This window comes from Artibeus jamaicensis, unplaced genomic scaffold (assembly GCF_021234435.1).
Source record: "Artibeus jamaicensis isolate MK-2021 breed Jamaican fruit bat unplaced genomic scaffold, CSHL_Jam_final contig_685, whole genome shotgun sequence".
Classification (NCBI taxonomy): Eukaryota; Metazoa; Chordata; class Mammalia; order Chiroptera; family Phyllostomidae; genus Artibeus; species Artibeus jamaicensis.
The window spans coordinates 27,540,145-27,562,807 of NW_026521924.1; the positions used below are offsets into that span (position 1 = coordinate 27,540,145).

General features: G+C 52.2%; 1 protein-coding gene across 1 annotated transcript in view; it reads right to left on the reverse strand.

Annotated features, from left to right (window-relative positions):
• The window catches only part of PREX1 (phosphatidylinositol-3,4,5-trisphosphate dependent Rac exchange factor 1), a 165,814-nt gene that overhangs the window by 61,132 nt on the left and 82,019 nt on the right, over positions 1 to 22,663 (reverse strand). Inside the window, exons 5-7 of the mRNA XM_037164642.2 lie at positions 18,949 to 19,050; positions 7,119 to 7,280; positions 765 to 898 (exon numbers count right to left, since the gene is read on the reverse strand). Coding sequence (XP_037020537.2) covers positions 765 to 898; positions 7,119 to 7,280; positions 18,949 to 19,050 — 398 coding nt within the window. The remainder of the gene's footprint in view (positions 1 to 764; positions 899 to 7,118; positions 7,281 to 18,948; positions 19,051 to 22,663) is intronic.

Here is a 22,663-nt window from a genome sequence, read left to right on the forward strand (position 1 = left end):
GGGTTGCAGGCTGGGTCCCCACTTGGGGACAGACGAAAGGCAACCGATCCGTGTTTCTATCGAACATCAGTGTTTCTCTCCCTCTCTTTCTCCATCCCTTCCTCGTTACCCGACAATAAGTACATAAAATCTTTCCAAATAAAACCTTCCATGACTGCCTCAACCTACACAGTCCAACAGGGCAGCCACAGTCACACGTGGCCACTAAACACCTAAAACACGGCGAGTGCAAAGCGAGACGCGTGGTGAGTACAACACACAGGCTGCGGCAAAGGTGGGTTTGCAGTTGTTTGCACAGAGGGTGACACAATAATTAACAAACACCGATACGGGAATCGCTCTGCAGTTCACAGTCACCACTGTAAACCTACTTTTGCCCCTTCCTCTACGTAACACACTTCAAAGATTCGGTGTAAAATTTTTTAAAAGATTGAAAAATACCTCTTTAATAATTATTTTTACAATTGATTATGTTAAAAGGATAACATTGGAGGGCATAATGAGATCAATAAAATAGAGTATTTAAGTTTATTTCACTGGTTTCCTTTCACTTAATGTGGCTATCTCAAAACCACTTGAAGTTTTAAATAAACCATGTTCCTTACATATTTCCACTGCACGGTGCTGATCTAGAACAAAGCCTGCTGCTCAGAAGAGAGGAAGAGGCCCACAGAGGGACGCTGCCCCCGAGAGAAACTGTCAGGGTTTGATCCAACCCCCGCTGCCTGGCCCCCCCTGGGCAGCCCTGCCCCCCGGCAACTCACCTGGATTTCCGCTTGCAATAGACAAGGAGGTTGTCAAAGAGGAAGAAGGCCCTCTCCTGGATGTTGCCTGCGGAGATTTTTAACAAAGTGCCTTGCAGGAGGAGCTGGGTGCAGATGTCCGTGAGGTTGGAGCCCTGGGGGAGTGACAAGGGCACAGTGGATGAGCTGGCAAATCCAGAACACCTGGGGACATCCCCTCTCCCCACCAGAGACAGAACCTCCCACTGCTTCCCTCACACCCCCAAATCTAAGCGCACCGCTGTGGGCAAACCTGTCATCGGACAGAAAACCAGTGCAGGCTGGTCGGTGGCTTCCAGCTGCTGAGTGTGCCAGAGCGATGCTGGGAACAGCAGGTGGAGCTGACCATCCCACAGAAGAGGGACTTGGGGCTCAGGAAGCGAAAGGACTCACCCAGTCACACAGCCCCAGCTGGCATCTAATTTTCTTTTTTGCTTTGCCTTTCTCTGTGTTTATTTATGTCTTGACTTGTTATTCCCTCTCCCCTGCCCTCAAGAACCCTCTCCCATAAACACAGGAAGCATTATCAAATACTTTCACCAAGCATTCGCCATTGTATTCCCAGCACCTACCACATGGTTTGGCACACAGTAGGTGCTCAATAAATGCTGTAGAACAGGTGACAAATGCAATGTGAATGCCATGAAAGCAGGATTCTGACAGCTGGGAACAGTTCCCAAACTAGCTGGTCATCTATCTAGGTGACGAGGGCCAGGGAGGGTGGGGGTGGATGAGATGCTAAGAGAGTGTGAAGTTCAATGAACTCCATGAGGTTCAGGGTGCTGTGGTCAGGAGAGGCATCAGGGAGGAGTGAGATGGGCCTGGGAGGAGGGCTAAATAAAGAGGCTGGGGGTGGGGCGGGGGAAGGTCCCTGCAGGGAAGAATCCTCAAAGCCGGGGACCACACACATCTGTCTGGGGCTCTAGGGGAATCAAGGCAGAGGCAGAGAGGTCCCCAAGTGCTAAGGGAGAGGAAACTAGAAACAGACCTGGGACGGCACAGAATGCCAGGTGAGGCAGCCCCTGGCCGCCCCCCAAATCCCTGCTCTTCCTCTGCCACAGAAATGGAGTGTCAGCTGGCCCCTGGCTGCCCAACCACAGGCTCCATTCCCCAGCATCCCTGGCACCAGGTGTGGTCTTGTCACAAAATTATGGCCAGTGCGCCTCACTTCCACATCACTTCCTTGAAGGAAGATTGCTCCCCTCTCCTTCCTTCCTTCCTGCCACAGGCTGGGGATGGCCACAGTGGTGGTGTAATACTGTAGCAAGTGGGGGAAGGGACCTGGGTCCCAATGAAGCAGAGCCACCCCACCCCCCACCCACTTGCATTGCTATAAACCTTTATCTCGTTGAAGCCATTGTCTCTCTTTCTTACAGCAGCTAACCATATACTTTAACTGACACACCCAGACAAGGACATAGGCCCCATGGATAGGTGGGCCATGGGTGCTTCTGACACTGAGGCCCGAGGGACAGTATGTAAAAGCAGTGTTCTAAGGGAGGTTCATTACACAGACCTGCTGAGGGCAGCGAAGGGAGAAACAAAGAGACATGACGTTCTCTGCCTGGACATGAACATGGGGATAAAAGAGGGAGAACTGTTCACAGAACCTCCTTCCCCAAACACTCAAGACCCAGAACAATGAGGTCAGACCCCAGTGAGATCTACTGACTCAATTAATTCTGAGACCCAATAAGGGAACTGGTTTTGACAACTCAGAAACCAGGCTGTTTGGTTAGTGCCCACTGCAGTTACCCGGCTTCTATCAGAGCTGGTTTGCTCTGTGCCCATGGCCGAGCTGGGCACGGAACATCCATTCACCCAACAATGCCAGAGACACCTCTTGGGCCCACTCAGGGTCCTGGGAAACCAGCTTCCTTGTGCTCACGAGCTGTGCAGCCCAGGGCGGCAGCAGGCAACCAAGAGCAGAAATCGCCCCCTGGATGCTGCAGGCTGCACTCAGCACCCCAGCAAGACAGTGAGCCTGCTGCACCAGGGCCAGGGGCTCTCCTGTCAAAGAGCCCTTGGACCCCAAGATCCTTGCAAACCGGAGGAGTGTGACTCCCTGGGTCACCAGTGGCCCGTGGGCCAGCTCAGAGCAGACAGCAGCTCGGCAGTTCCGCAGGACCGCGTGCTGCCCCACCTCCTCCCCTCCCCCCACCATGCCTACCCACCAGCCGCTCCAGGCTCCACAGGGGCATTTCAGCTGTCTGCACGTGAATCTGGGACCTGGCCCATCTGCAGGGCCCAGAACCCCAAGGTTACACAGGCCTAGACCTGATCCCTCTGTCAATGTTAGGGGGCCACAGAAGGGAAATGTGCCCAGCCTGCAAAGCTAGCTCTACAGCCTTGGCCAACGACCACCCAGCGCACTGCATCTGAAATGTCAAGGGTACTTCGGGGGGTGCTCCTTCCACCCCAACCCTGCTGAGAAGCCCAGCTGGCCCTCAATCTCCCCAGAATCCTTGAACCCAGGTGAGGGGTGGTGCTAAGGAGCTGATACACAGGGAAGAGGCCGAGTACCAAAGCGCCCACCAGGCAGGGCTGCAGACCTCCCACAGACAGTGCAGACTCAACAGAGCAGAAGCAGTAACATGTAGCAAAGACCAAAGCTAATGCAGGCATGCAGCTGACCGCACACCCCCTACTGTTCTAAATGTCTTACACAAACTCGGTGACTCCATTTGGCAACTTTTATCTTACAAACGAGGAAACCGAGGCAACAGGGGAGTGGAGTGACGTGTTCCAGCTGGGATTTGAACCCAGGCAGGTGGACCCACCGTCCTACCCACCAACCTCTGCTACCACAGGCTGCATCTTAGAAACTGACCTGAAAGGTTTTCATTAGTCAAGAGCAGGGGTCTCAGAAGGGGCAGACCACTCACCCCTGGGAGCAAAAGACACCCTAGGCAGGGTGGGAGAACGTACAAGAATTTCATTCATGGTCTTTTTTTTAAACAGCTTTGTTCCCTTGCTCCTGTTTCCTTCTGTCCCCTCCTGGGTGAGCAGTTGACGGGCTCTTAACCCAAGGCTCCCAGAGGCAACAAGAGGAGTGCCCTATTTCTTCCTTTCAGCATGCATTCCTCCCTATCACTGTGGCACCCACACCAGCATGTGGGGCTGACACCCGGAGTGTCCCCCTGCAGGAGGGTCAGCCCAGGCTGGGTGTGAGCTCCAGCCAGAGTTGCGTGGTGCTTGTTCATCTAAAACAATTCAGAAAGAAATCCCGCTTTGCCACCATGGCTCATCCGATGTTTACTGAGTGTTTGCGCCAAGCCAAGAAAGAAATCACTGTTCTGAGTGCACCCACTCCCTGAATCCCCAAGTGATTCATAAGGGCTACAGCCACCATCCAGACTTTCCAGATGAGGAAACTGAGGCAGAGGCATCCCTCCACGGAGAGGGGGTGGCTCGTGCACCCATTTCCCCAGTGTGGTGACATACTGCCATTTCCTTGTGCATATTGGAATGAACTCCAGGATTAACTTATCTGGTTTTAACTAAACCAGTCTCACCACTAAAGAGGACAAGCAGCTTACAAAGGATTGGGCTCCCCCAACACAGATTGGATGTCAAACTAACGATGTGAGCCCAAGCCCACAGAGGAGACTCCCCTCCTCCAACAGCAAGTCCCTTGCCAGCCATGTTCCAAGAGAGACAACAGCCATCTAATTGGATTGGCAGGAAGTCAAACCAAAAGATTAGAAATTATCAAGGACAGTATCAGAAAGACGGACTGGCAAGCGCTATCATTCACAGTGAACGACACCCTCACTCAGACTGTCCCCTGAGATCATAACTACTAGTGGCATGAAGCCAAGGCAAGTAGCTTCCCTCCTAAACATTATTTTTTCTAGCTAAAATATATTATTTTCACAAGTCACCTTGAGGATGAAACTGTACTTAAAAACCCTTCTAGTGCACAGAAAACCACTTCACATTTTCCAAAGAGCATCGGCATTGCACACTTGACTTCTGTATTCCATACTTCACCCTCAAAATGACACCAGGAGGTAACTTCGGAGATATTATTACTAAAATGAGACAACCAGGGGGACAGAAGACCAAGAGAGAAGGGCACACTAGCCTGAGGCAGGGCAGTGTGTAAGTTACTGTGCTGAGCTTCAAAGCCAACTCCCCGTGCCTCAGTTTCCTCATCTGTAACACCACCTCCCTTCTGGTGGTGGACGCATATAACAGGTGCTCAATAATTGCCAGTAATTCTTATTCTGGGCCCCTCTATTTCCTGCCGTATTGATCGAAATAGGGGCCATTCTCAAATTGCAGAATTTCCTGGGACAAAAGGGGCCCCAAAGACCCTTAGTTCCTATTTCCCCAGGCCTTTACCAGAAGAAGAAATCTGGAAATCACTTCTGCTCTGGCTGCCAAATTGCTTGCTCAATACCCTCTCCACAGGGGCCCATGTGAGAAATTTCTTTTCCAGCTGGTTGCCGGGAAACTCTATCTCCCAGAAGAACTGCTCCACTTCTTCCTTTTCTGACAATGAATGTTAAGTAACTTATGTGTCCTCTTTTCATCTTGGCTGCCGGGAAGCTCAAGTCCAAACAGACAGATGCTTATATATGCCAACAATATCTGCTCTTTAGGGTTGCACATTTGTTGAAAGTGGCCACGTGACCCGCTGCCAGTCAATGAGATCAGGGGAAAGTTTCTCTGGGGCTTCTGGAAAAGGTTTTCCCCTACTGGAGAGAGGAGCTCCCTCTCACTGCCCTGGATATGCCTTTGTCTCCTGCTGCTTTAGACACGTGATGTCTGGAGCTGCTGCCATCCTGGAACCATGAGAAGAAGGCCAACGGAATCACAAGAGACCAAATCGGAGCTCTGACATCATGAGGCTAAAAGAGGAGTCCTTACCAAATACATCCTAACAGACATATGTGATGACCGGGCGATTTCCTAGTGCAGGAAAGAGAAACCAAGCTACGTATTTAAAGCAGAAGGAAATAGAGGGCTTCCTCAATCAGCAAGGGACTAGAAGAGGCAGGAATCCAGGCCCGGGCTCCCAGCAAACTGAGAACACTGCAGAACTGCCCCTCCAGGGGCAGCCGCCTCCGCACAAGGGGAAAAGGCAGACTCTCAATAGCACCTGCCTGAACTGATGCTCCAGGAAAATGCCAACCCGGCTGCAGCCAGGCTCTCGGGAGCTATTGCCTCGAGTGTCAACTGCACAGCCACCCTGTCCTGCTCGATGCACACCAGCAATGACAAGAAGGAAAACCCATGCCCTGCCTCCTGACACCCAGGAAGCTTGAAGCTGGCCCTCCACGAAGCTTCCACAGAAAGCCAAGCGTGACAGGGGCTGGACTGCAGAGCAGCGTAAGGGTGGCCTCCATCCCGCTCCCCCTTCCGAACGTCAAGCAGCTGGATCTGATCTTGGCCACTCACATCCCAACCCTGAGCTACCGGGGGTGTGAGAGATGCAGCTGAAGGCCCAGGAGAAGGAGGATGGAAGACGGCAAGCCCTGATCACAATCCCCACCTCTTCCCTGAACACCGGCCCCTCTCCTCTCTGCAGCCAAACCCTCAGCCTCTTACGTGAGACACAGTAACATTTGAAGTTCTCCCACACAGGGAAAAGAAGTGGAAATCCCAGACACAGCAAGTGCAAGAAAGCCCAAGAAAGGCAGATGATTCAGACAATAATCTGTGTCCAAAGAGGCTTTGATCTTTGCTCTTAATCTCCCACTCCAGCTGTATTTACTCTGATATTGATGTTTTTATTTATTCAGATTTTCTCATTTCCTTCTACAGATTTGCAGGAAATCTCTATATAATCTATAAGGAGATGTGGAGGTTTAAACGAATAAATTCCACACAGTCAGAAGATCTCAAGAATCCCATCCCCTAATAAGCATGACAATAATAATATCAATATCTACCGTGTATTGAGTACCTATTATGTGCCGGGTATCAATGAGGAAAGCGAAGTTCAGAGATGTTAAGACATTGACCTAAAGTTACCCAGTAAGGGAGTGGCAGAGCCAGAATCCTGTCCAGGCCCATGGACAATCACGCAGATAAGGCCACATGTGAAGGAGCGTGATTGGGGATGAATGGGGACTGGTGAGGACTGGGGAAAACTGCCGGCTCCAGTGGCTACTATCCTAGAAAGCGGGGGCCCAGTTTTTCAAGAGAAAAACGGATTTTTCAAGAGAAACTTGAAGTATAGATTTTTATGTGGACATAACTGAAAAATCATTGAACAATTTTTTTAAAAAACATCATAGAGGCCAAACAAAACATACCAAGGGCTGGATTTGTTGCCCAGGCCAAACCCTGCTCCTCAGCTGCCCACTCCCTGGGCCCCGGACTCACCTCCCAGCCTTCGATGTGGGACTGCAGCTGCTCCAGGGCCTCCATCTTCTCCATCTGCCTCTTGGTCTCATTGATGTTGGAGCATACAGTCTTCATGGCCTGCAGGGCGCTCTGGACCGCGGGGTGGTCGGGGTGCTTGCCGGGGGTCCTCTTGGCTAGCTCCTAGGGAAGAGGTGAGGGCAGGAGTGAGAGACCTCAACGCAGAGGGGACCAAACATTGCCTCCAGGTCACCCAGCCAGGGCCAAATCCCAGCTCTGCTATGTGCAAACGGTGTGTGATCTGGGGCTGGGGAACATCATTCATTCGTTCGTTCATTCATTCATTCATTCATTCAACAAATGTCCCTTGAGCTCCTCTTCCATAGCCGGCAGAGCTCTAGGATCTGGGGACAAAGCTGTTAACAAAACGAGAAATTCCTCACCTGGTGGGTACTACAGTCTATCAAGGAGATCAGCCAAAATAAAAAAGAATCAAGTGTATAATTCAATGCCAGACAGTGAGAAATACTCTGAAGACAAATCAGAGTATTTGAAGGGCAGGACGGTCTGAGGAAAGGAGGTGTTCTTTCAAACAGGGAGGTCAGGAAGACCCCTCTGAGGAGCTGCCGTCTGAGCAGAGCTCTGGGCGAAGCGGAGCAGGGAGTCCTGCAATAGTCTGTGGGAAGGCAAAGCCCGGCAGAGGGAACAGTGAGTGCAAGGGGTCTGAGGTGGGAGCATACACGGTAGGTAGCAGTGAACTGTGAGCAGGTGGTGTAGCTGGAGTGGATAAACGACGGGGGGGGGGAGAAGAGAAGTAGGACACACAGAGAGAGACAGGGCAGAGAGGTGGTCACTGATACTATCCCTGTCCAGCTGTTTTCTCATCTGTAAAATGGGTATGAAAATGCCTCACCTTGGGGGTGCTGGGTGAGAAAGGTGAAGGGACTAAGATGTACAAATCAGCAAGTACGAAATAGTCACAGGGATGCAAAATACAGCACAGTGGATCCAGTCAACATTGTAATACCGTGCACGGTGTCAGGTGGGAACTAGACTCATCAGGGGGTCACTTCATGAAAGATACAAATGTCTAACCACTCCATGCTGTACACCTTAAACTAATATAAATCAACATTAAATGTCAACTGCAATTGAAAAAAAATAAAACCATACCTTTGCCTTCACAGGGACGGGGCGGGGAGGGTAACGAGGCCGATCGGGACAGACCTTGGACCCATGAACTTCCCCCCACCCCAAGCACAGGCAGACCGGACTGAAGGGCAGGCCATCTGCCGAGGGTGATGAGAGAGGAACTGAGAAGGAAGGGAGCGGCCGGGGCTGAAGATGGCGGGGAAGACACCGAATCACTCCAACGACAGGACCATGCCGCAAACCTAGGTTTCTCTAGTCATGTGACCCAGACATGCCCAATGGTTCCAGAATCTCCCCGTCTCTCTGTTCCTTAAAACATCACAGAGGTGACATTCTGGGGTGGTGGTTCCAAGCACAGTCACCCTCAGCAGCTGGGCGACCATGGGCCAGTCACCCTCTGTGCTGAGCCTGTTTCATCACCTGAAAACCAGTGATGATGAGGATGAGGATGGCGACAATGGTAGTGAGGATGGCCATGGCGGACACCTACTGAGCCTTTCCTCTGTGCTGATGAGGCAGCTTCTATTATTATCCCACTTAACAGATGGGATGACTGAGGCCCAGCAGGACAACCCAAGGCCTCCAGGAAGTAAGAGGAGGAACCTGGATTTGAACCCGGCTATCTGGTTCTGTTGGTGGGCATGGTGAAGGGTGGACCAGATACTGCAGGAAACGTACCTCCATGTAAAGTACGCGCTTGGGAAGCACTCAGTCTTTGCACAAGCAGAAGCTCGGAGGCAGCGGGAAACAGCCAGGAGGCCAGTGAGGCTGCAGCAGAGTAAGCAACAGAGAGAAGGATGGGGCGCGAAGAGGCTGGATCACATGGGGCCACGGTTTCATCCCAAGAGCATGGAGGAGGGGACACAGGTTATGAGCTGTGGCCTCACCCTGCCCTTTAAAGGACCCCTCTGGCTGCTGAGCTAAGGACGCCCTGGAAGAAATACAAACTTCTGGGAGGCAGAACCTGGGCCCTGATGGCAATGAGCCACCGCGCTCCCCCTGGACTGCCTAGTACAGAGATAAACTTACACAGAAGTCACTGTTAATTGGGTCCCTATCAATGCAGCTAAAATACATGTATCCTAATACAAGAGACCCTGTCTTGGGATGTCACCTGCGATAAGCTCGCCATGACATCGTGTTCTCCTTTTGCTGGCTCTAGTGAGCTTGGTGATGGTGAAATGCAGTGAGTGGATTATCCCCACTTAACAGATGAGGAAGCTGAGCCTCAGCCACAGGTGGGGTCACATGCCCAAGGTCGTGGACCACTAAGATAGAGCCGAACATCAAAGCCACGCAGTCTAGCTCCGGAGGTCGCTTATTTAACCACAGCTCCCTGCCTCTCCATCCTCTGTCCCTGGTCCTGGGCCACAGAGAGGTGGAGCCAGGCCACAGAGTCAGAAAGGGGGACTGGTGGACACCTACCCATGTCTACAGACCCCTCCAGAAACAGCCACAGTAGAAAACAAACACTCCCCAAAATCAGGCTCTTAGAACACACACTTCTGAGCATGGGCAGACCTTGAGGAATCCCTAGAAAACTGAGGACCGAGAAGGAAGGGGGTGTGCCCAGGGCCACCCTGCCTATGGCAGCGAAAGCCCCTCCAGAGCCAGGCAAGCGGCCTTCCCCCAACATCCGCCCTGTGAGCCCGTGTGGTTTCACGAGCAGAAACTGAGGTGAGAACTTCCTAGAAAAGAGGATGTCGGAGTACAGGAACCCAGCCTTTTCGTAAGCTCCCTCATCTCCCTCATCTCCCTCGCTCCCCTCCAACCACACTTTCACCAAGAGGGAGCCACTGGTGTGGGCTGCCTGCAGCCCCATCGTGCTTCAGAGGCGTGGGCCCTGTCCAAAGCGAGGCCACCGGAGGACAGCCTGGGACACGGGGCCTCAAAGTCCACGCCAGCCAGAAGTCGGATCCAGAAAACCACAGTGTGAAAACAAAGCTGGACTTGGCACTGGGAGAAGTGACCATATCCATCATTCACTGTGACTTGGGGTTGGTGGAGGCCCAACAGGAGACATGGCCATTGGAAAGCCATTCTGTCCTCTCCAAAGAGAGAGAAAGGCAGTTCGTGGGAGTAGAGGGTGTCACCAGCAGGGGCTGGATCAGCAGAGGACGCTCACTTTCTGAGGACAATTCAGCCAGCCCCAGGAGGGACCGATCCTGCCCCCAACTCCTGGCTCTGTCCAAAGACCTCGCTACCCAGGGTGCCATCGAAGCCCGGGAGGCTGAGCTGCTCTATCGGGCACTTTCCGGCAGCTCTGGGGTCCCCTCGTGCCACAGCCCAGGGACAGCAGGGTTCAAATGCAGATGCTCTGCCAAGGCCCACTGCCGCTTACAGAAAAAAGAAAAGAAGAAGCGAAAGACATCTGGAAGTCCAAGAAAACGCAGAAGTGAAAAGCTGTCCAGAACAGCACAGAAAACCTCTAAGCCTGCAAACTCTACAAAAATTTCATGCAAATATATTTCCAGTTTTAACCATTTTTATCCACTGCTTTGAGGCTGGGAGAATGGGGATCCCACAGATTAGAAATTAATGGAGGACAAGAAAGAATGCTCACGGGTCTTAAAAACTCCATCCTTCCACTGGGAGAGGTGAGAGGACACCGTGGGGCAAGGGCTCAGGACTGGGAGTTCAAGTTCTGGCCTTGACCAGGACACATTACGTGACCTCAGGCAAGTCACCTCCCCTTTCTGGGCCTAGGTCTCCTTCCTGTGCTGTTCAGGGACTGGATCGGGGCCCAGGTCACAAACCAGGCCCCAAAGGCCATAAGCCATTGCCAACCTCTCTCAATACAACAGAAGCTCTGGCCACCCCAGGCCTCTGTTTCCACCTGACAGTAACAGTTGGCTGAATGGTGGCCACCCCCTCAGATGGGACACGTGCTCAGCAATCTGCCACAGCACCCACACCACCACGTCACTTCTAATCTGCTCCCTTTCTGCACGTGCCCTGTAGGCACCGTGGCTGACACCCTGGATTGGCAGGTCTCTGCTAACACCCAGTGGTAGGGCGTCAGCACTCAGTGGCTCTGCATCCGACTTCCCAGGAGGCCTAGCACAGCTCGCTGTGTGGAGTGCATTTCTCAAGAAGAGGGTGAGACTGTGAGAAACAGTGGCGGTGGCAGCGGCAGCTCTAAAGCCCAACTTAGCAGAAGCCAATTGAAATGGAATAAAAAGGGGAAAAGGAACTAAACCAAAAACAAAACACTAAAACTATGCAAAATAAAACAAGAATCGGTGGAAAAAAGAAAACAAATAAACATCAAAAAGAAAGATGGTAGAAATCAGTTCCAGTGTATTCAATAGACACTATAAATGTAAGTGAGCTAAACTCTCCTGTTAGAAGACAGGGATTGACAGACCAGAGTTTCACGTTCTAACTTCACACAGTTTACAAAAGAAGTGCCTGCACCCTAATCACAGAGAATGGTTGAGAATAAAAAGGTGAAACAAGATATATCATGAAAACACTAATCAAAAGAAACCTGCTACAGTTCTATTAATATTGGCGAAACAGATTTAGAGAATAAAAAATAGCTAACACTTACTTACCAAGCACTTAAAAGCTCATTTAAGGTATTATTCCACTTAATCTTAACATGACTGACTAAGGCACTATCTGACAGAGGAGGAGAGTGAGGGACAGAGTGCTCACGTCACTTCTCAAAGACGTGACCCTAATAAGTGTGTGAGCTAGGATCAATAAAAATAAAAGTCATTGAAATAGTAGAGCAGCTAACATTTACCAAGCAGGACTATCTGCCTGGTAACAAGCAGAGTGTTCTCTTGAGTTTTCTCATGCACTGTCTTCGCAGCAAGCCTGGGAGGCAACTACCATCCACATTTTGTAGATGATGCAATAGAGGCACAGAGAGGTTAGGCAACTGACACCTGGTCACACAGCTAAGAGGTGAAGTTAGAACCAAACAGGGCATGGCAGAAAGCAGAATGCAGGCAGGATACCCAGGAAGGGAGATCTGGGAGGGTTCCTTGGAAGATCAAGTATACAAGCTCAGCTTGGAAGGAAGAAAGCAGGTCTCCCACCCTGAAAGAGAGGGACTTCATTCCTTGAGCTACTGCTATTCAAGGGCTGGTGCAGGTTGAGATGCTGAAACAGCTGTGGGCAAGGTGTCAGTTCTTAGACCAAGAGGCAGGATGCAAGGTGGGCACTATGGGTAGAGGAGGATGGGGACCTGGGCAGAGAAAGCCACAGTGCAGAGACCTCTGACTTCCTGTGCCTCTCAGCAAGACAGTGACAGTGCCAGGTCCACGGCAGCTGAGAGGCTCATCTCGTGAACAGCAGAGGCAGATGAGATCTCCAGAGACAACCCCAAGTACCCAGGATAATGTAGAAAACTCTGGCAAGTCAATACAAAGACAACTATCCAATAGAAAATGGGCAAATGCTGGGAAGAAGCAATTCTCATACAATGCACCCCCCACCACTGCTGCCACCCTAGTCCAGCCACCTCCTACCCGGACCACTGAGGTCGACTCACCCCCACCCCCCACCACCTCCCCACCTCCACTCTCACCACCCGGTCCAGTCTCCACAGACAGTGGAAGGATCGTACGCAGACCAAGTCAAGTCCTGTCCCTCCTCTGCTCAGGACCTTCCCGAGGCACCCACCTCACTGAGAGAAGACAAAGACCCTACGGCGGCCTGCAAGGCCCTGCCCATTCTGGCCCCCCCAGCTCTCCAACCTCACTCCCCCCTCTCCCCCTCATCTCTCTGGCCTCCGTGCTGTTCCTCAGGCACATTCCAGCCTCAGGGCCTTTGCACTGCTTGTCCCTCTGACTGGATGACTCTTCCCCAAGGTACCTTCCTTATCTCCTTCCAGTCTTTGCTCAAATGTCACCTTTCTCAGTCCATCCCTGTTAGCCTGACACCTTGAAACAAATATATACATTTCCTATTTATTTGTCGTCTGCCTCCCCCCACTAGAACAGCAGAACACAGAGGAGTTTGGGCAGTTTTTGTCGCTTTGTATCTCTAGCACCTACTGCAACACCTGACACATAATAGTTGCTCAATAAATAGTTGGTAAGTGAACAAATGGCTTAAAAACACTATACACTGCAGCACCAACTGGGGCTCTCTCAAAGGTAATCTCTCAGAGACTGTGTGATCCACTGTTTTAATGCTGGCTTCTCCCCTCCCCCACTCACCCCACCCACCTACATCAAGTTTTCTCACATGCCACCTAAAATCCTTTGGAGAACGTGATTGGTGCCCATCCCATGCTAAGGGAAACTTCCTTTCTCCAGCCATCTTCCTGCACCAAGAACCAAGGCCATACCTCCTGACTGATGGACCACATCCATCCCCAGGGGACACCACAATGCTGACAACCAAAGAAACAGAGGTGACTATCGAATGACAAGGTCCTCCCCCTGAGCGTGGGTGACAGCTGCATCACCCACATGGAAGGTGGGGAAGATGCCGGAGATGCGTGGAACCCCCAGGCTACACCCTGAGCGGGTCTGCAGAGCGCCCCGGCACACACCCCAGCCACTGCCCCCAAACAGACGGCCTTGGGCCCCCAGGTATCTGACAAGTTTCAGACCAAGTTGGCATTTGGAAATCAGGCACTTTCACCTGGAAGTCCCAAGTTCTGGATTCAGACCCAGTTGGCACACTAGGATGACATTTCCACAGTCCTTCAACTGAGTAATCGGGAGGCACCTACTGTGTGCTGGCCACTGTTCTGGGCACCAGGGAAGTTTCCTGGGAAAATTCCCAAGCCCCTGCCCTTGCAGGGCAGATGTGCTAATGAGGAAGATGGAAAGTGACTCCATACACCGTGAGTGACAGGGCAGGATGGGAGCCGGCAAGAGGTGATGTGTAGAAAACTGAGAGCAGGGTGAGGGGACAGAGAGGGGCAGAGGCAGCTCTTCCACGGTTGGGGCAGTCAGAGAAGGCCTCTCCGAGGAGGGGGCATCTGAGCAGCAGAGGCCTGACAAGACTGGGAAGTGAGCCCCAGGATGTCTGGGGTAACAATGTCCCAGAGCCCTGAGGCGGGAACCTGCCTGTGGTGTTCAAGACCAGCCAGGAGGCCAGTGCAGCTGGAACAAAGCGAGAGAGAGAGGGGAAGGGGAGAAGGAGGCCAGAGAGGAAACATGGATTCAATGTGTAGTGCTTTGTAGGTGGTAATGGTGAGGGACCTGGATTTAGATCTGGGTGGGCAGGAAGCCACTGGAGGGTTCTGGGTGACGCAATAATAGGAACTGAGTTAGATGTAGCTGCTAAGATGAGAAGAAACCATAGAAGACAAGGATGGAGGCAGGGAGGCCCTCCGGGAGCTGTGACGGCCGCCCAGGAGAGAGGTAGCTTGCAGGAGCTGGAAGGGCTGGGCTCGGGACGGATGCGCAGGTAGAGCCAACAGAACTCCGTGACAGATGTGAGGGAGGCCAGAGAGAAATCCCAGGTTTGCCCTGAGCAACCAGAAAAAAGAGAGGCCATTCTCAGAGATGGAGGGGTGAGGGAGAGGAAAGACAGTGTGGGGGAAGGAGAGAACCAAGCACTTGGTTTGGGACATGCTGGTAGGAGGGGCCTGTTAGGTATCCAAGGGGAGAAGCTGGGTGGGCAGAAGAAAAGTCCCGCCCGAGGTAAGTGGATAGATCCAGGCCGGAAGTCGTTGGCATGGAGATGGAGTTTGAAGCCATGGGAACGTCCACACAAAAGCATGTAGGTGGACATTCCTGACAGCACCATTCATAACAGCCAGGGAGTGTCGACAACCCGAAGGTCCCTCGGCAGATGAATGGATAAACAAAGTGTGGCCTGTCCGCACTGTGGCATATTATTCACCCATAAAGAGGAATGAAGTTGTGATCCCTGCTACAAGGTGGACGAGCCTTGAAAACACTGTGCCATGTGAAAGAGGACAGACACAAAAGGTTAGATATTACACGATTCCGTTCACGTGAAATGTGCAGAACAGGCAATCCACAGGGACAGGAAGTCGGTGAGCGGGTGCCAGGAGCTGGTGGGGGAGAGGAGGGAGAAGGGAAATGCCAGCTCATGGGTCCAGAGTTTCTTTTGGAGGCTATGAAAATATTTCTAAAATTATTATGGTGATGGTTGCACAACCTCTGAATACACTTTTTTTTTTTTTTTAAGGACATAGAGTAATAAATAAGGCCTCCAAGAGCAAGTCTAGATAGAGTCAAGGCCCAAGGACTGAGGCCTGGGGTCTACCGGCCCTTAAAAGTCTAGAAGACAAGGAACCAGCCAAGGAGACTGAAGGGTTAGAGAGGTAGAAGGCAAAGGGGCCTGGGGGGACTCCAGTGCCAGCTGCTCACGTTAGAAAGATGTTCCCTCCAGTTTGCCCTCTGCCTACCTCACCCACTCCTGTTTTGGACAGGCCCTTGTGGGGCTCAGTCCAAGGCCAAAAGCCCTCACCAAGCGTCCTCACCAGGTCTGAAGGGGTCAGGGACGCTTGGTCCACCTGCCAGTTGAGCACCCAAATATGAATCATCTCCCTGGAACTGTCGACGGAAAACTCAACAAAGCCTGAAAATGCCAACTGTCTCTCCCAGGCCCGGGCTGAGGGCTGAAATAGAATGTTCCAGCTATTCTTAGGCAGCGTTCGAGTTCAGCGTGTTGAGGCTGTTCCCAAAGAGGCTTTCATTCTCGCCTCTTCCCTCTTCCCATCCAGGCCCCTCGATCCTGTTCGCCCACCCAATTCAGAGTTCAGCTCAAACAAGAGGGCTCGAAGGGTCACAGCAACAGCTGTGAGCGAGTCAGAACCCGAGGGGCCACAGCAGGGGAACTGTCCCACAGCTCATAAGACTGTCTTTTAAAACCTACTGGAAAATGTGACAGAAAGAAGGAACTCCGGAGGGGTATGAAGATTCCCCGCAGTGGCCCAGCTGTTTTCTGATGCAAACACCCCAGCTGTGAGTGCCAAAGGCCGGACACTGAGCAATTTGGTCGAGCGGGCAGCATGGCACGGGCCCGCGGAATCTGCGGCCCTGCTGGCTGGTCCCCCAGTGCTCTCTGAGCCTCAGATAAACACAGCTGGAGACCAAGGAAACAGGGCCTGTAAACAGCCATTTGGTCAGGGGAGCAAACCCACAGCCCGGCCTCATCACCATTTCCTGTGGGCAGTTTTTCCTCCACCAGTTGCCGGCTGGTTCTGTCCCTCACTCTCTCTCTCTACTCCACTGGGAATCCAGAGCCCAGAAATCCTGCCAGACCAAACGGTGCCCCCTGGGGCTGAGCAGACCTCGGAAACACATGGGCCTCTTGTTGAGAGCTGGAGTCCACCATGCACACAGGTCCAGCCCCAGTGGCTGTTAAAATACATTATGGGAACTGCCATTCCAGGTGCACGCTGGGATCCTGGACATTCCCAAGATCCGGAAACCAAAGGGTTAACACCTACGGAATCTCAGCTGGTGGCTCTTCTAATGGGTCAGATGTTTAAAATTTTGAAACCCAGGGAAGGAGGAGAAGACCTGTCACGGAGTCACGGAACACAAGGCTACAGATGTTCCCAGGCTCCCCACTTAGGGAACTGAGAAGGTCAGCACCCACAACGCCCGGCCACTTTGGCAGCTGTAACACCGCAAAGTGCTTCTCAACAGGCAGCGGTGCTGACGGGGGAATTCTGGAATCAATAAATCATGGTTCCTCCTCCTTACCTAATGCATGGCCTTGAGTGGACCTCCTCCTCCTCCTCTGTGCTTCAGTTGCCTCATCTCTAAAATGGGGCTAACCAAAGCACCCACGTCACCAAGTTGCCCTAAGAATTCAGTAAGTGTCTAATCATTATAACAACCCTATCCATGCTATTAATGCGCACTATGTATTACATATGAAAAACTGAAGCACGGAGGAGCGACTGGCCCAAGGTCACACAGCAAATAAAAGGCAGAGCTGGAATTCAAAGCCAGGTACCCAGGCAACCCAGGGCTGCAAAGTGGGGCTGTAATCCAGGGGTCGGCAAACTCTTCTGTGAAGGCCCAGAAAGTAAATATTTCAGGCTTTGCTGGCCACATCCGGTCTCTGTCGCATAGTCTTCTTTGTTGTTTGGTTTGGTTTGGTTTGGTTTTACAACCCTTTAAAAAAGAATGTAAACACCATTCTTCACTCACGGGTTGGACACAAACAGGCCATGGCCAGACCTGACCCATGAGCCACAATTTCACTAGCCCCTGCCTCAAGGCAGTACAGAAGTCTGCCTCTTTAGATGCTGCCAACTAATTCCCATGTGGAAGACACACCAAACAGGTCAGATACAGAACATGAGCAGGTCCAATTCAGTCCACAGGCTACAGGTGACAAGCTCCACACAGAGCTGCTTCTGCACCAAGGTGAAGGGCCCAGCTGCGTACGGCGTTGTCAGCACCCACTTGTACTCCAAGCAGCTCCAAGGAGCACTGCAGAAAGTCCTTTCCACATCCCCCAAGGGCCAGAAGATGTGTGCAGAGAGCCGTGTCCCACCTCCCACCACTGCACACGTGACAGGCTTATGTTCACAAGCAGCACTGATGGCCCCGGGGTCTGGGCCAGCTCAGAGGCTCAAGTGTCACCCACATCCAGCAGAAAGTCAAGTTCAAAAATTCCCTAGTGCTTTTTCCCTCCCCTTGCCCTTCCAGTTCATGGAGCAAGGATGCACGTGACCCCAGGGAGCAGGTGTGTAGATGAGGCAGCACGAGCCAAACCAACCCACCAGCAGGGACTCCGGGAACAGCTGTCAGACACGAGGCCTTGAGGATAGAGCCAGGGTAGGCTAGGGTCATCAGGTGCCATTTCCAAGGGCTGCAAACCCTGGGCTGAGAGCAGCAGATGGTAACAAAGCCATCTACCCAGCTGGAGATCTACCCAGAAGCCAGCTCTGAAGCTGAGAATTAAGACTTCTTGGGTCCGCACACAAGCAGCCAGCCTTGCCCTGACCAAGACTGAGTCAAAGGTGCTGGACAGTAAAGGGAACAGCAGTGTGTGCATGCTGTGGTTTGCCCAGCATCTACCCACCCTCCTCCACAAACAGCCCAGATTTTGGTGGTGGGGGGGGGTCCAGTCTGTCCCCTCACTGGGCTTTTGGCCTGTGGGATTCAGTGACTGATGGACACGAATTTAAGCCAATCAGAGATCCCTCGCTTGGAGTGATTGGTTTAGGTATGAAGCGCCTGACTCCAATCTCGGCCAATCAGAACACAGTACTGCCCTGCTCACTGTCACTGGATCATGTCTTAGCCAATCAGAGCCTAACACTGCCCAGCTCATAGTGATTGGGGTAAAGCCCAAGCCCAAGCATATAGGAGAAGTACCACAAGCAAAGGCTTCATGTCACTGGTTCAAATTAGAGCACATGACCCAGGCCCAAATAATTTGGAATATCACATTTTCCTGATCATAGATGGCCCAAGCCTGAATCACCCTCGGGACTTCAGTCAGAGCTATTAGAGGAGAGGTTCACTCTTTCCCACTGTCATTGAACTTGAGATGGTGTGAGGCCAGAGTCGCTGCAGTCCTTTGCTACCACACTGAAAGTAAACCCGAGCAGCTGAAAGCAGAAGTGAACAGAGAGAAAGAGGCAGGAGCCTGGTAGGATCCAGCCCGGCCCAAAGACAGCACTGCCCCAGACTCAACTACTTGAAACAAGTTTTATTTTATGCTCAAGCCAATCAGAGTTGGGTTTCCTGTCCCTTCGAATATGGGGAAAGGAGTGGGGTGCAGGTCTCACCTTGAGGAGGAGGGGGTACTTGCAGATCCTCTGAATTGGAGACAGCAGGTAGCCCTCCAGAGGAATGTCAGTGGTCTTCCGGCCTCCCAGAAGCATGCAGCTCTGCAAAGGGACAGGAGACCTTCATTAAAACCCACCGAGGACAGCAAAAGGATCGGGCCCCCCTCGAATAGCCATGGAAAGCACTCTCCAAATGCAAAAAAAAAATGACTTTGGAAGCAACTTAGCAATACCCAGGAGAGATGGAAATGTGTACACAGGGAGGGGCAAAAGTAGGTTTGCAGCTGTTCGTACGGAAAACAATATAATAATCAATCACTGGTAGTACAAGAATGAACTGTGTTTCACATACGCACGACCATAACCCTACTTTTGTCCACCCTGTACTCTGTCTACATCTACAACCCAGCACACTGCCTCTGCCAGGTGAGCCAGATCCTGCCCAGTCCCTATTTTGGTAATTAACGTTTTATTGGAACACAGCCACGTCCAGTTGTGGACATCCTGTCCACAGCTGCTTCCGAGTGATCATGGCAGAGCGGAGGAGTTGTAACAGAGACCGGAGTCTCAAAACCTGAAGTATTTACCACCTGGCCTTTCAAAGACAAGTTTGCCAACCCCCAGTCTAAGGAATCTTCACATACGCTACACATCGGGAGACAGGAACGTGGACGTCAAGACTGCCTTGTTTGGAAGAGCAAGAAAATGAGAAGCAACCTAAATACCCACAGGCTGAAGAATAGAAAAACATGTCCACAGGAGATTCACACAGAGGCTCACTGCACCGCAGGGACTAACGCTGCTTAAAGCTATGTGGATGAACCTCAAAAACACACTTCTGAGGGGAAAAAGAGGGAAAACAAAGGGTATGTATACTATGAACCCAGTTGAAGCTTTCAAAGGCACACGGAGCAAAATCGGGCACTGTTTCCAGAGACAGGTCTGGAGTGCCACACAAAGACACGCACGGGAAAGAAAGGATGTACCAAGATCTAGTGGGAGTCACCTCTGTGGAGGGAGGGTGACAAGATTTGGAAAACGCACTTGCCACCTTCAACTGCTACTGAAAAGGCTTTGTTTCTTCACCAGGAGGGCAGGGACACGAGCATGTGGCAGGAGAAGTTCTATTTTGGTTTGCAGGGAAAGACGGCAGCTCTTCAGGAATCGAACACACTCACCCGCCAGCTCCTGGCCACACAGGTCACCTCAGTGGCCACCTGCAGCCACATCGGTCTTTCGTTCAGGCCAGCCCCTTTCCTGGGTTCGCTCTATGCCCCCTGCTTAACATGCTTTCACTCCCCGCTGCAATAATAAATAGATTATTATCCTCATCCATAGCTAACATTGACTGAGAGCCTATGACGTGCCCACTGATAGCTCTAACCCTGACCACCAACCGCCCTATGAACCAAACACTATTCTTATTCCTATTTCGCAACTCAGGCACCTGGGGTTGGGAAGGTTTAGTGTTTCTACTCAAAGTGACCGCAGAACGAGTGAGCCGCAGAGGTGGCACCTGCACCCAGGCGGGCTGATGAAGAACCTTGGAACCACAGCGCAGGGCGACCCCTACCCAAGCCCAGCATTCCTCAAGGCCAGCCCAGCCCCCCCACCCTTTCCTGGAAGCCTGGTCCATCTTCTCTCAGTCCCAACGCTCTTTCCTCGTGGCACCTCCATAGTAGGTCATTTGTCCCATGTGGCAAAAAATCCCACGCACGTATTTTCCTTTCCTCTGGAGGGGCTCCAACTTCAGAATCTGTGTTTTGGATGCAGGAATCATGAGTTGTGTGTCTGTGGTCCCCCACCCTCCCCCTCACAGTCCTCGGTCCTGAGGGCTGACAGTGTGCCCAATGTATGCATGAAGGAATAAGCGAACGGGTGAAGTAATGAAGGAATGAACCGCCAGCACATCCAGAAATGAACGGGTCTCAGCCTTCCTCCTCAACACCACGCTAGCAAACAGGAAGTGAAACGGGACTCTCGGGGAAAGGGATTCCCGTTCTACCATTCCTTCATTCAACAGACTCCCATAGAGTGTTTACTGTGTACTGGGCACAGATCCAAGCCCCAGGGAAACTTCCCAACAAAGCAGGCAGATTCCCTGCCTAGTCAGGTGAAAACAAGATCCGAGAACATTTACCGTGCGCCCGCCACGCACCAGGCACCGTGCCTCGTGCTTCACCTATCGGTGGAGTCTATCCTCACGGCCCTCAGATAAGCACATGGGCTGCTGCCTCCTTTGCAGGTGGGAAAACTGGCACAGAGAGCCCAAGGACCAGCCCCAGACTCAGGACTTAACAGCCCTCTGCTAGGAGGGGCAGAATCCCAGGGACCCGGGGGCCCTGCTGGGGCGGGCGCTTCATGGCTGCCACCCCCGTGTGCACCCCTGGCACAGATGGGGGATCGGGGCTGCAGCAGCTGGGAGATGCCAGGCCCCACACTGCTCACACTCAGGCCTTTGTCCTCGGAGCCAGAACTCCCCACAAGCTGCCCTGGTGATGTCAGCTCTGGGAGGAGAAAGGGGAGCCTAGGGGTGGGGGAGGGCTTTCCAGAAGCCCCCAGGGCTTAGCCAAAGAAAGGCCTGCCTCTTTGCCCAGACCCAAGGAGTTTTCACAGGACTCACCACCACCAACTACGCTTGTCCCAGATGCCCTAGAGTGTTGTTTTGCTTTATTTTCATTTTTTAAACAGAAAGAAAGCAAACACACACCCCGAGCTACCATTCACAATTAAGATTACACTCCGGGCACTACGGGAAGAACTTTTGAGAATTACCCCTTTAAAGCCTCCTAATTCACAGAATTGATCCAGGTGAGGTGTCAACGTCCTCGATTCCCCAGCCTCCTAGGTGGCAGGCCCCTCGCGGTCCTGGGTGGTCCTCTCTGTCCGCACTCATTCCCCGGCTGACCTCATCCAGACCCTGCACCTTAGCACCATCCTGTCTGCTGACGCCCAGACTCCTCTCTCCACACTGGCCCCTCCCTCCCTGCCCTAACTGCGAGACTCCAAGCTCTGATTCCATGCTCACATCCATCCCCACCTGGATGTCTAAGAGGCACCTGAAAACCCACACATCCAAAATGGCCTTTCTCATTTTCTTCTCCTACCCACTCCTGACTCAGCTTTTACCATCTGGGGAAACTTCAATTTTGTCCTTACAGTTGTTTGGGCCCCAACCCTGGAGTCATCTTTGACTCCTCTCGTCCAGGTACTCCCCAAACCCAAGCACCCTGCAAAAAAGGCTGCTGGACCCCCAAACTCTATCATTCCAACCACCTCCTTCATCACCACCCCCATCCTCACCCCATCATCTGCCTGGACTGGTACAGCAGCCCTGTAGCAGGGTGAGAGTATCCCCCAAAATGCCACTCACATGGAATCTGAGAATATGACCCAATTTGGAAATAGGGTCTTCAGAGATATAATTAGTTAATATGGGGTTTACTAGATTGCAATGGGCCCTATCTCAATGGACTAGTGTCCTTATAAGAAGAGACAGGACCAGAGGAAAAGGCCACAGGATAAGGGAGGCAGGGACTGGAGTCCTGCTTCCACGGGGCAAGGAACCCTGCGGCCACCAGAGGATGTAGAGCAAAGGCAGGCCCCCCACCCCAGAGCCCGTGGACGGAGCAGAGACCTGCCAGCACCTGAGGCCAGTCTCCCGGCCTCCAGAACTGGGGAACGACCCATCTGCCGTTTTACACAACCCCCCAGT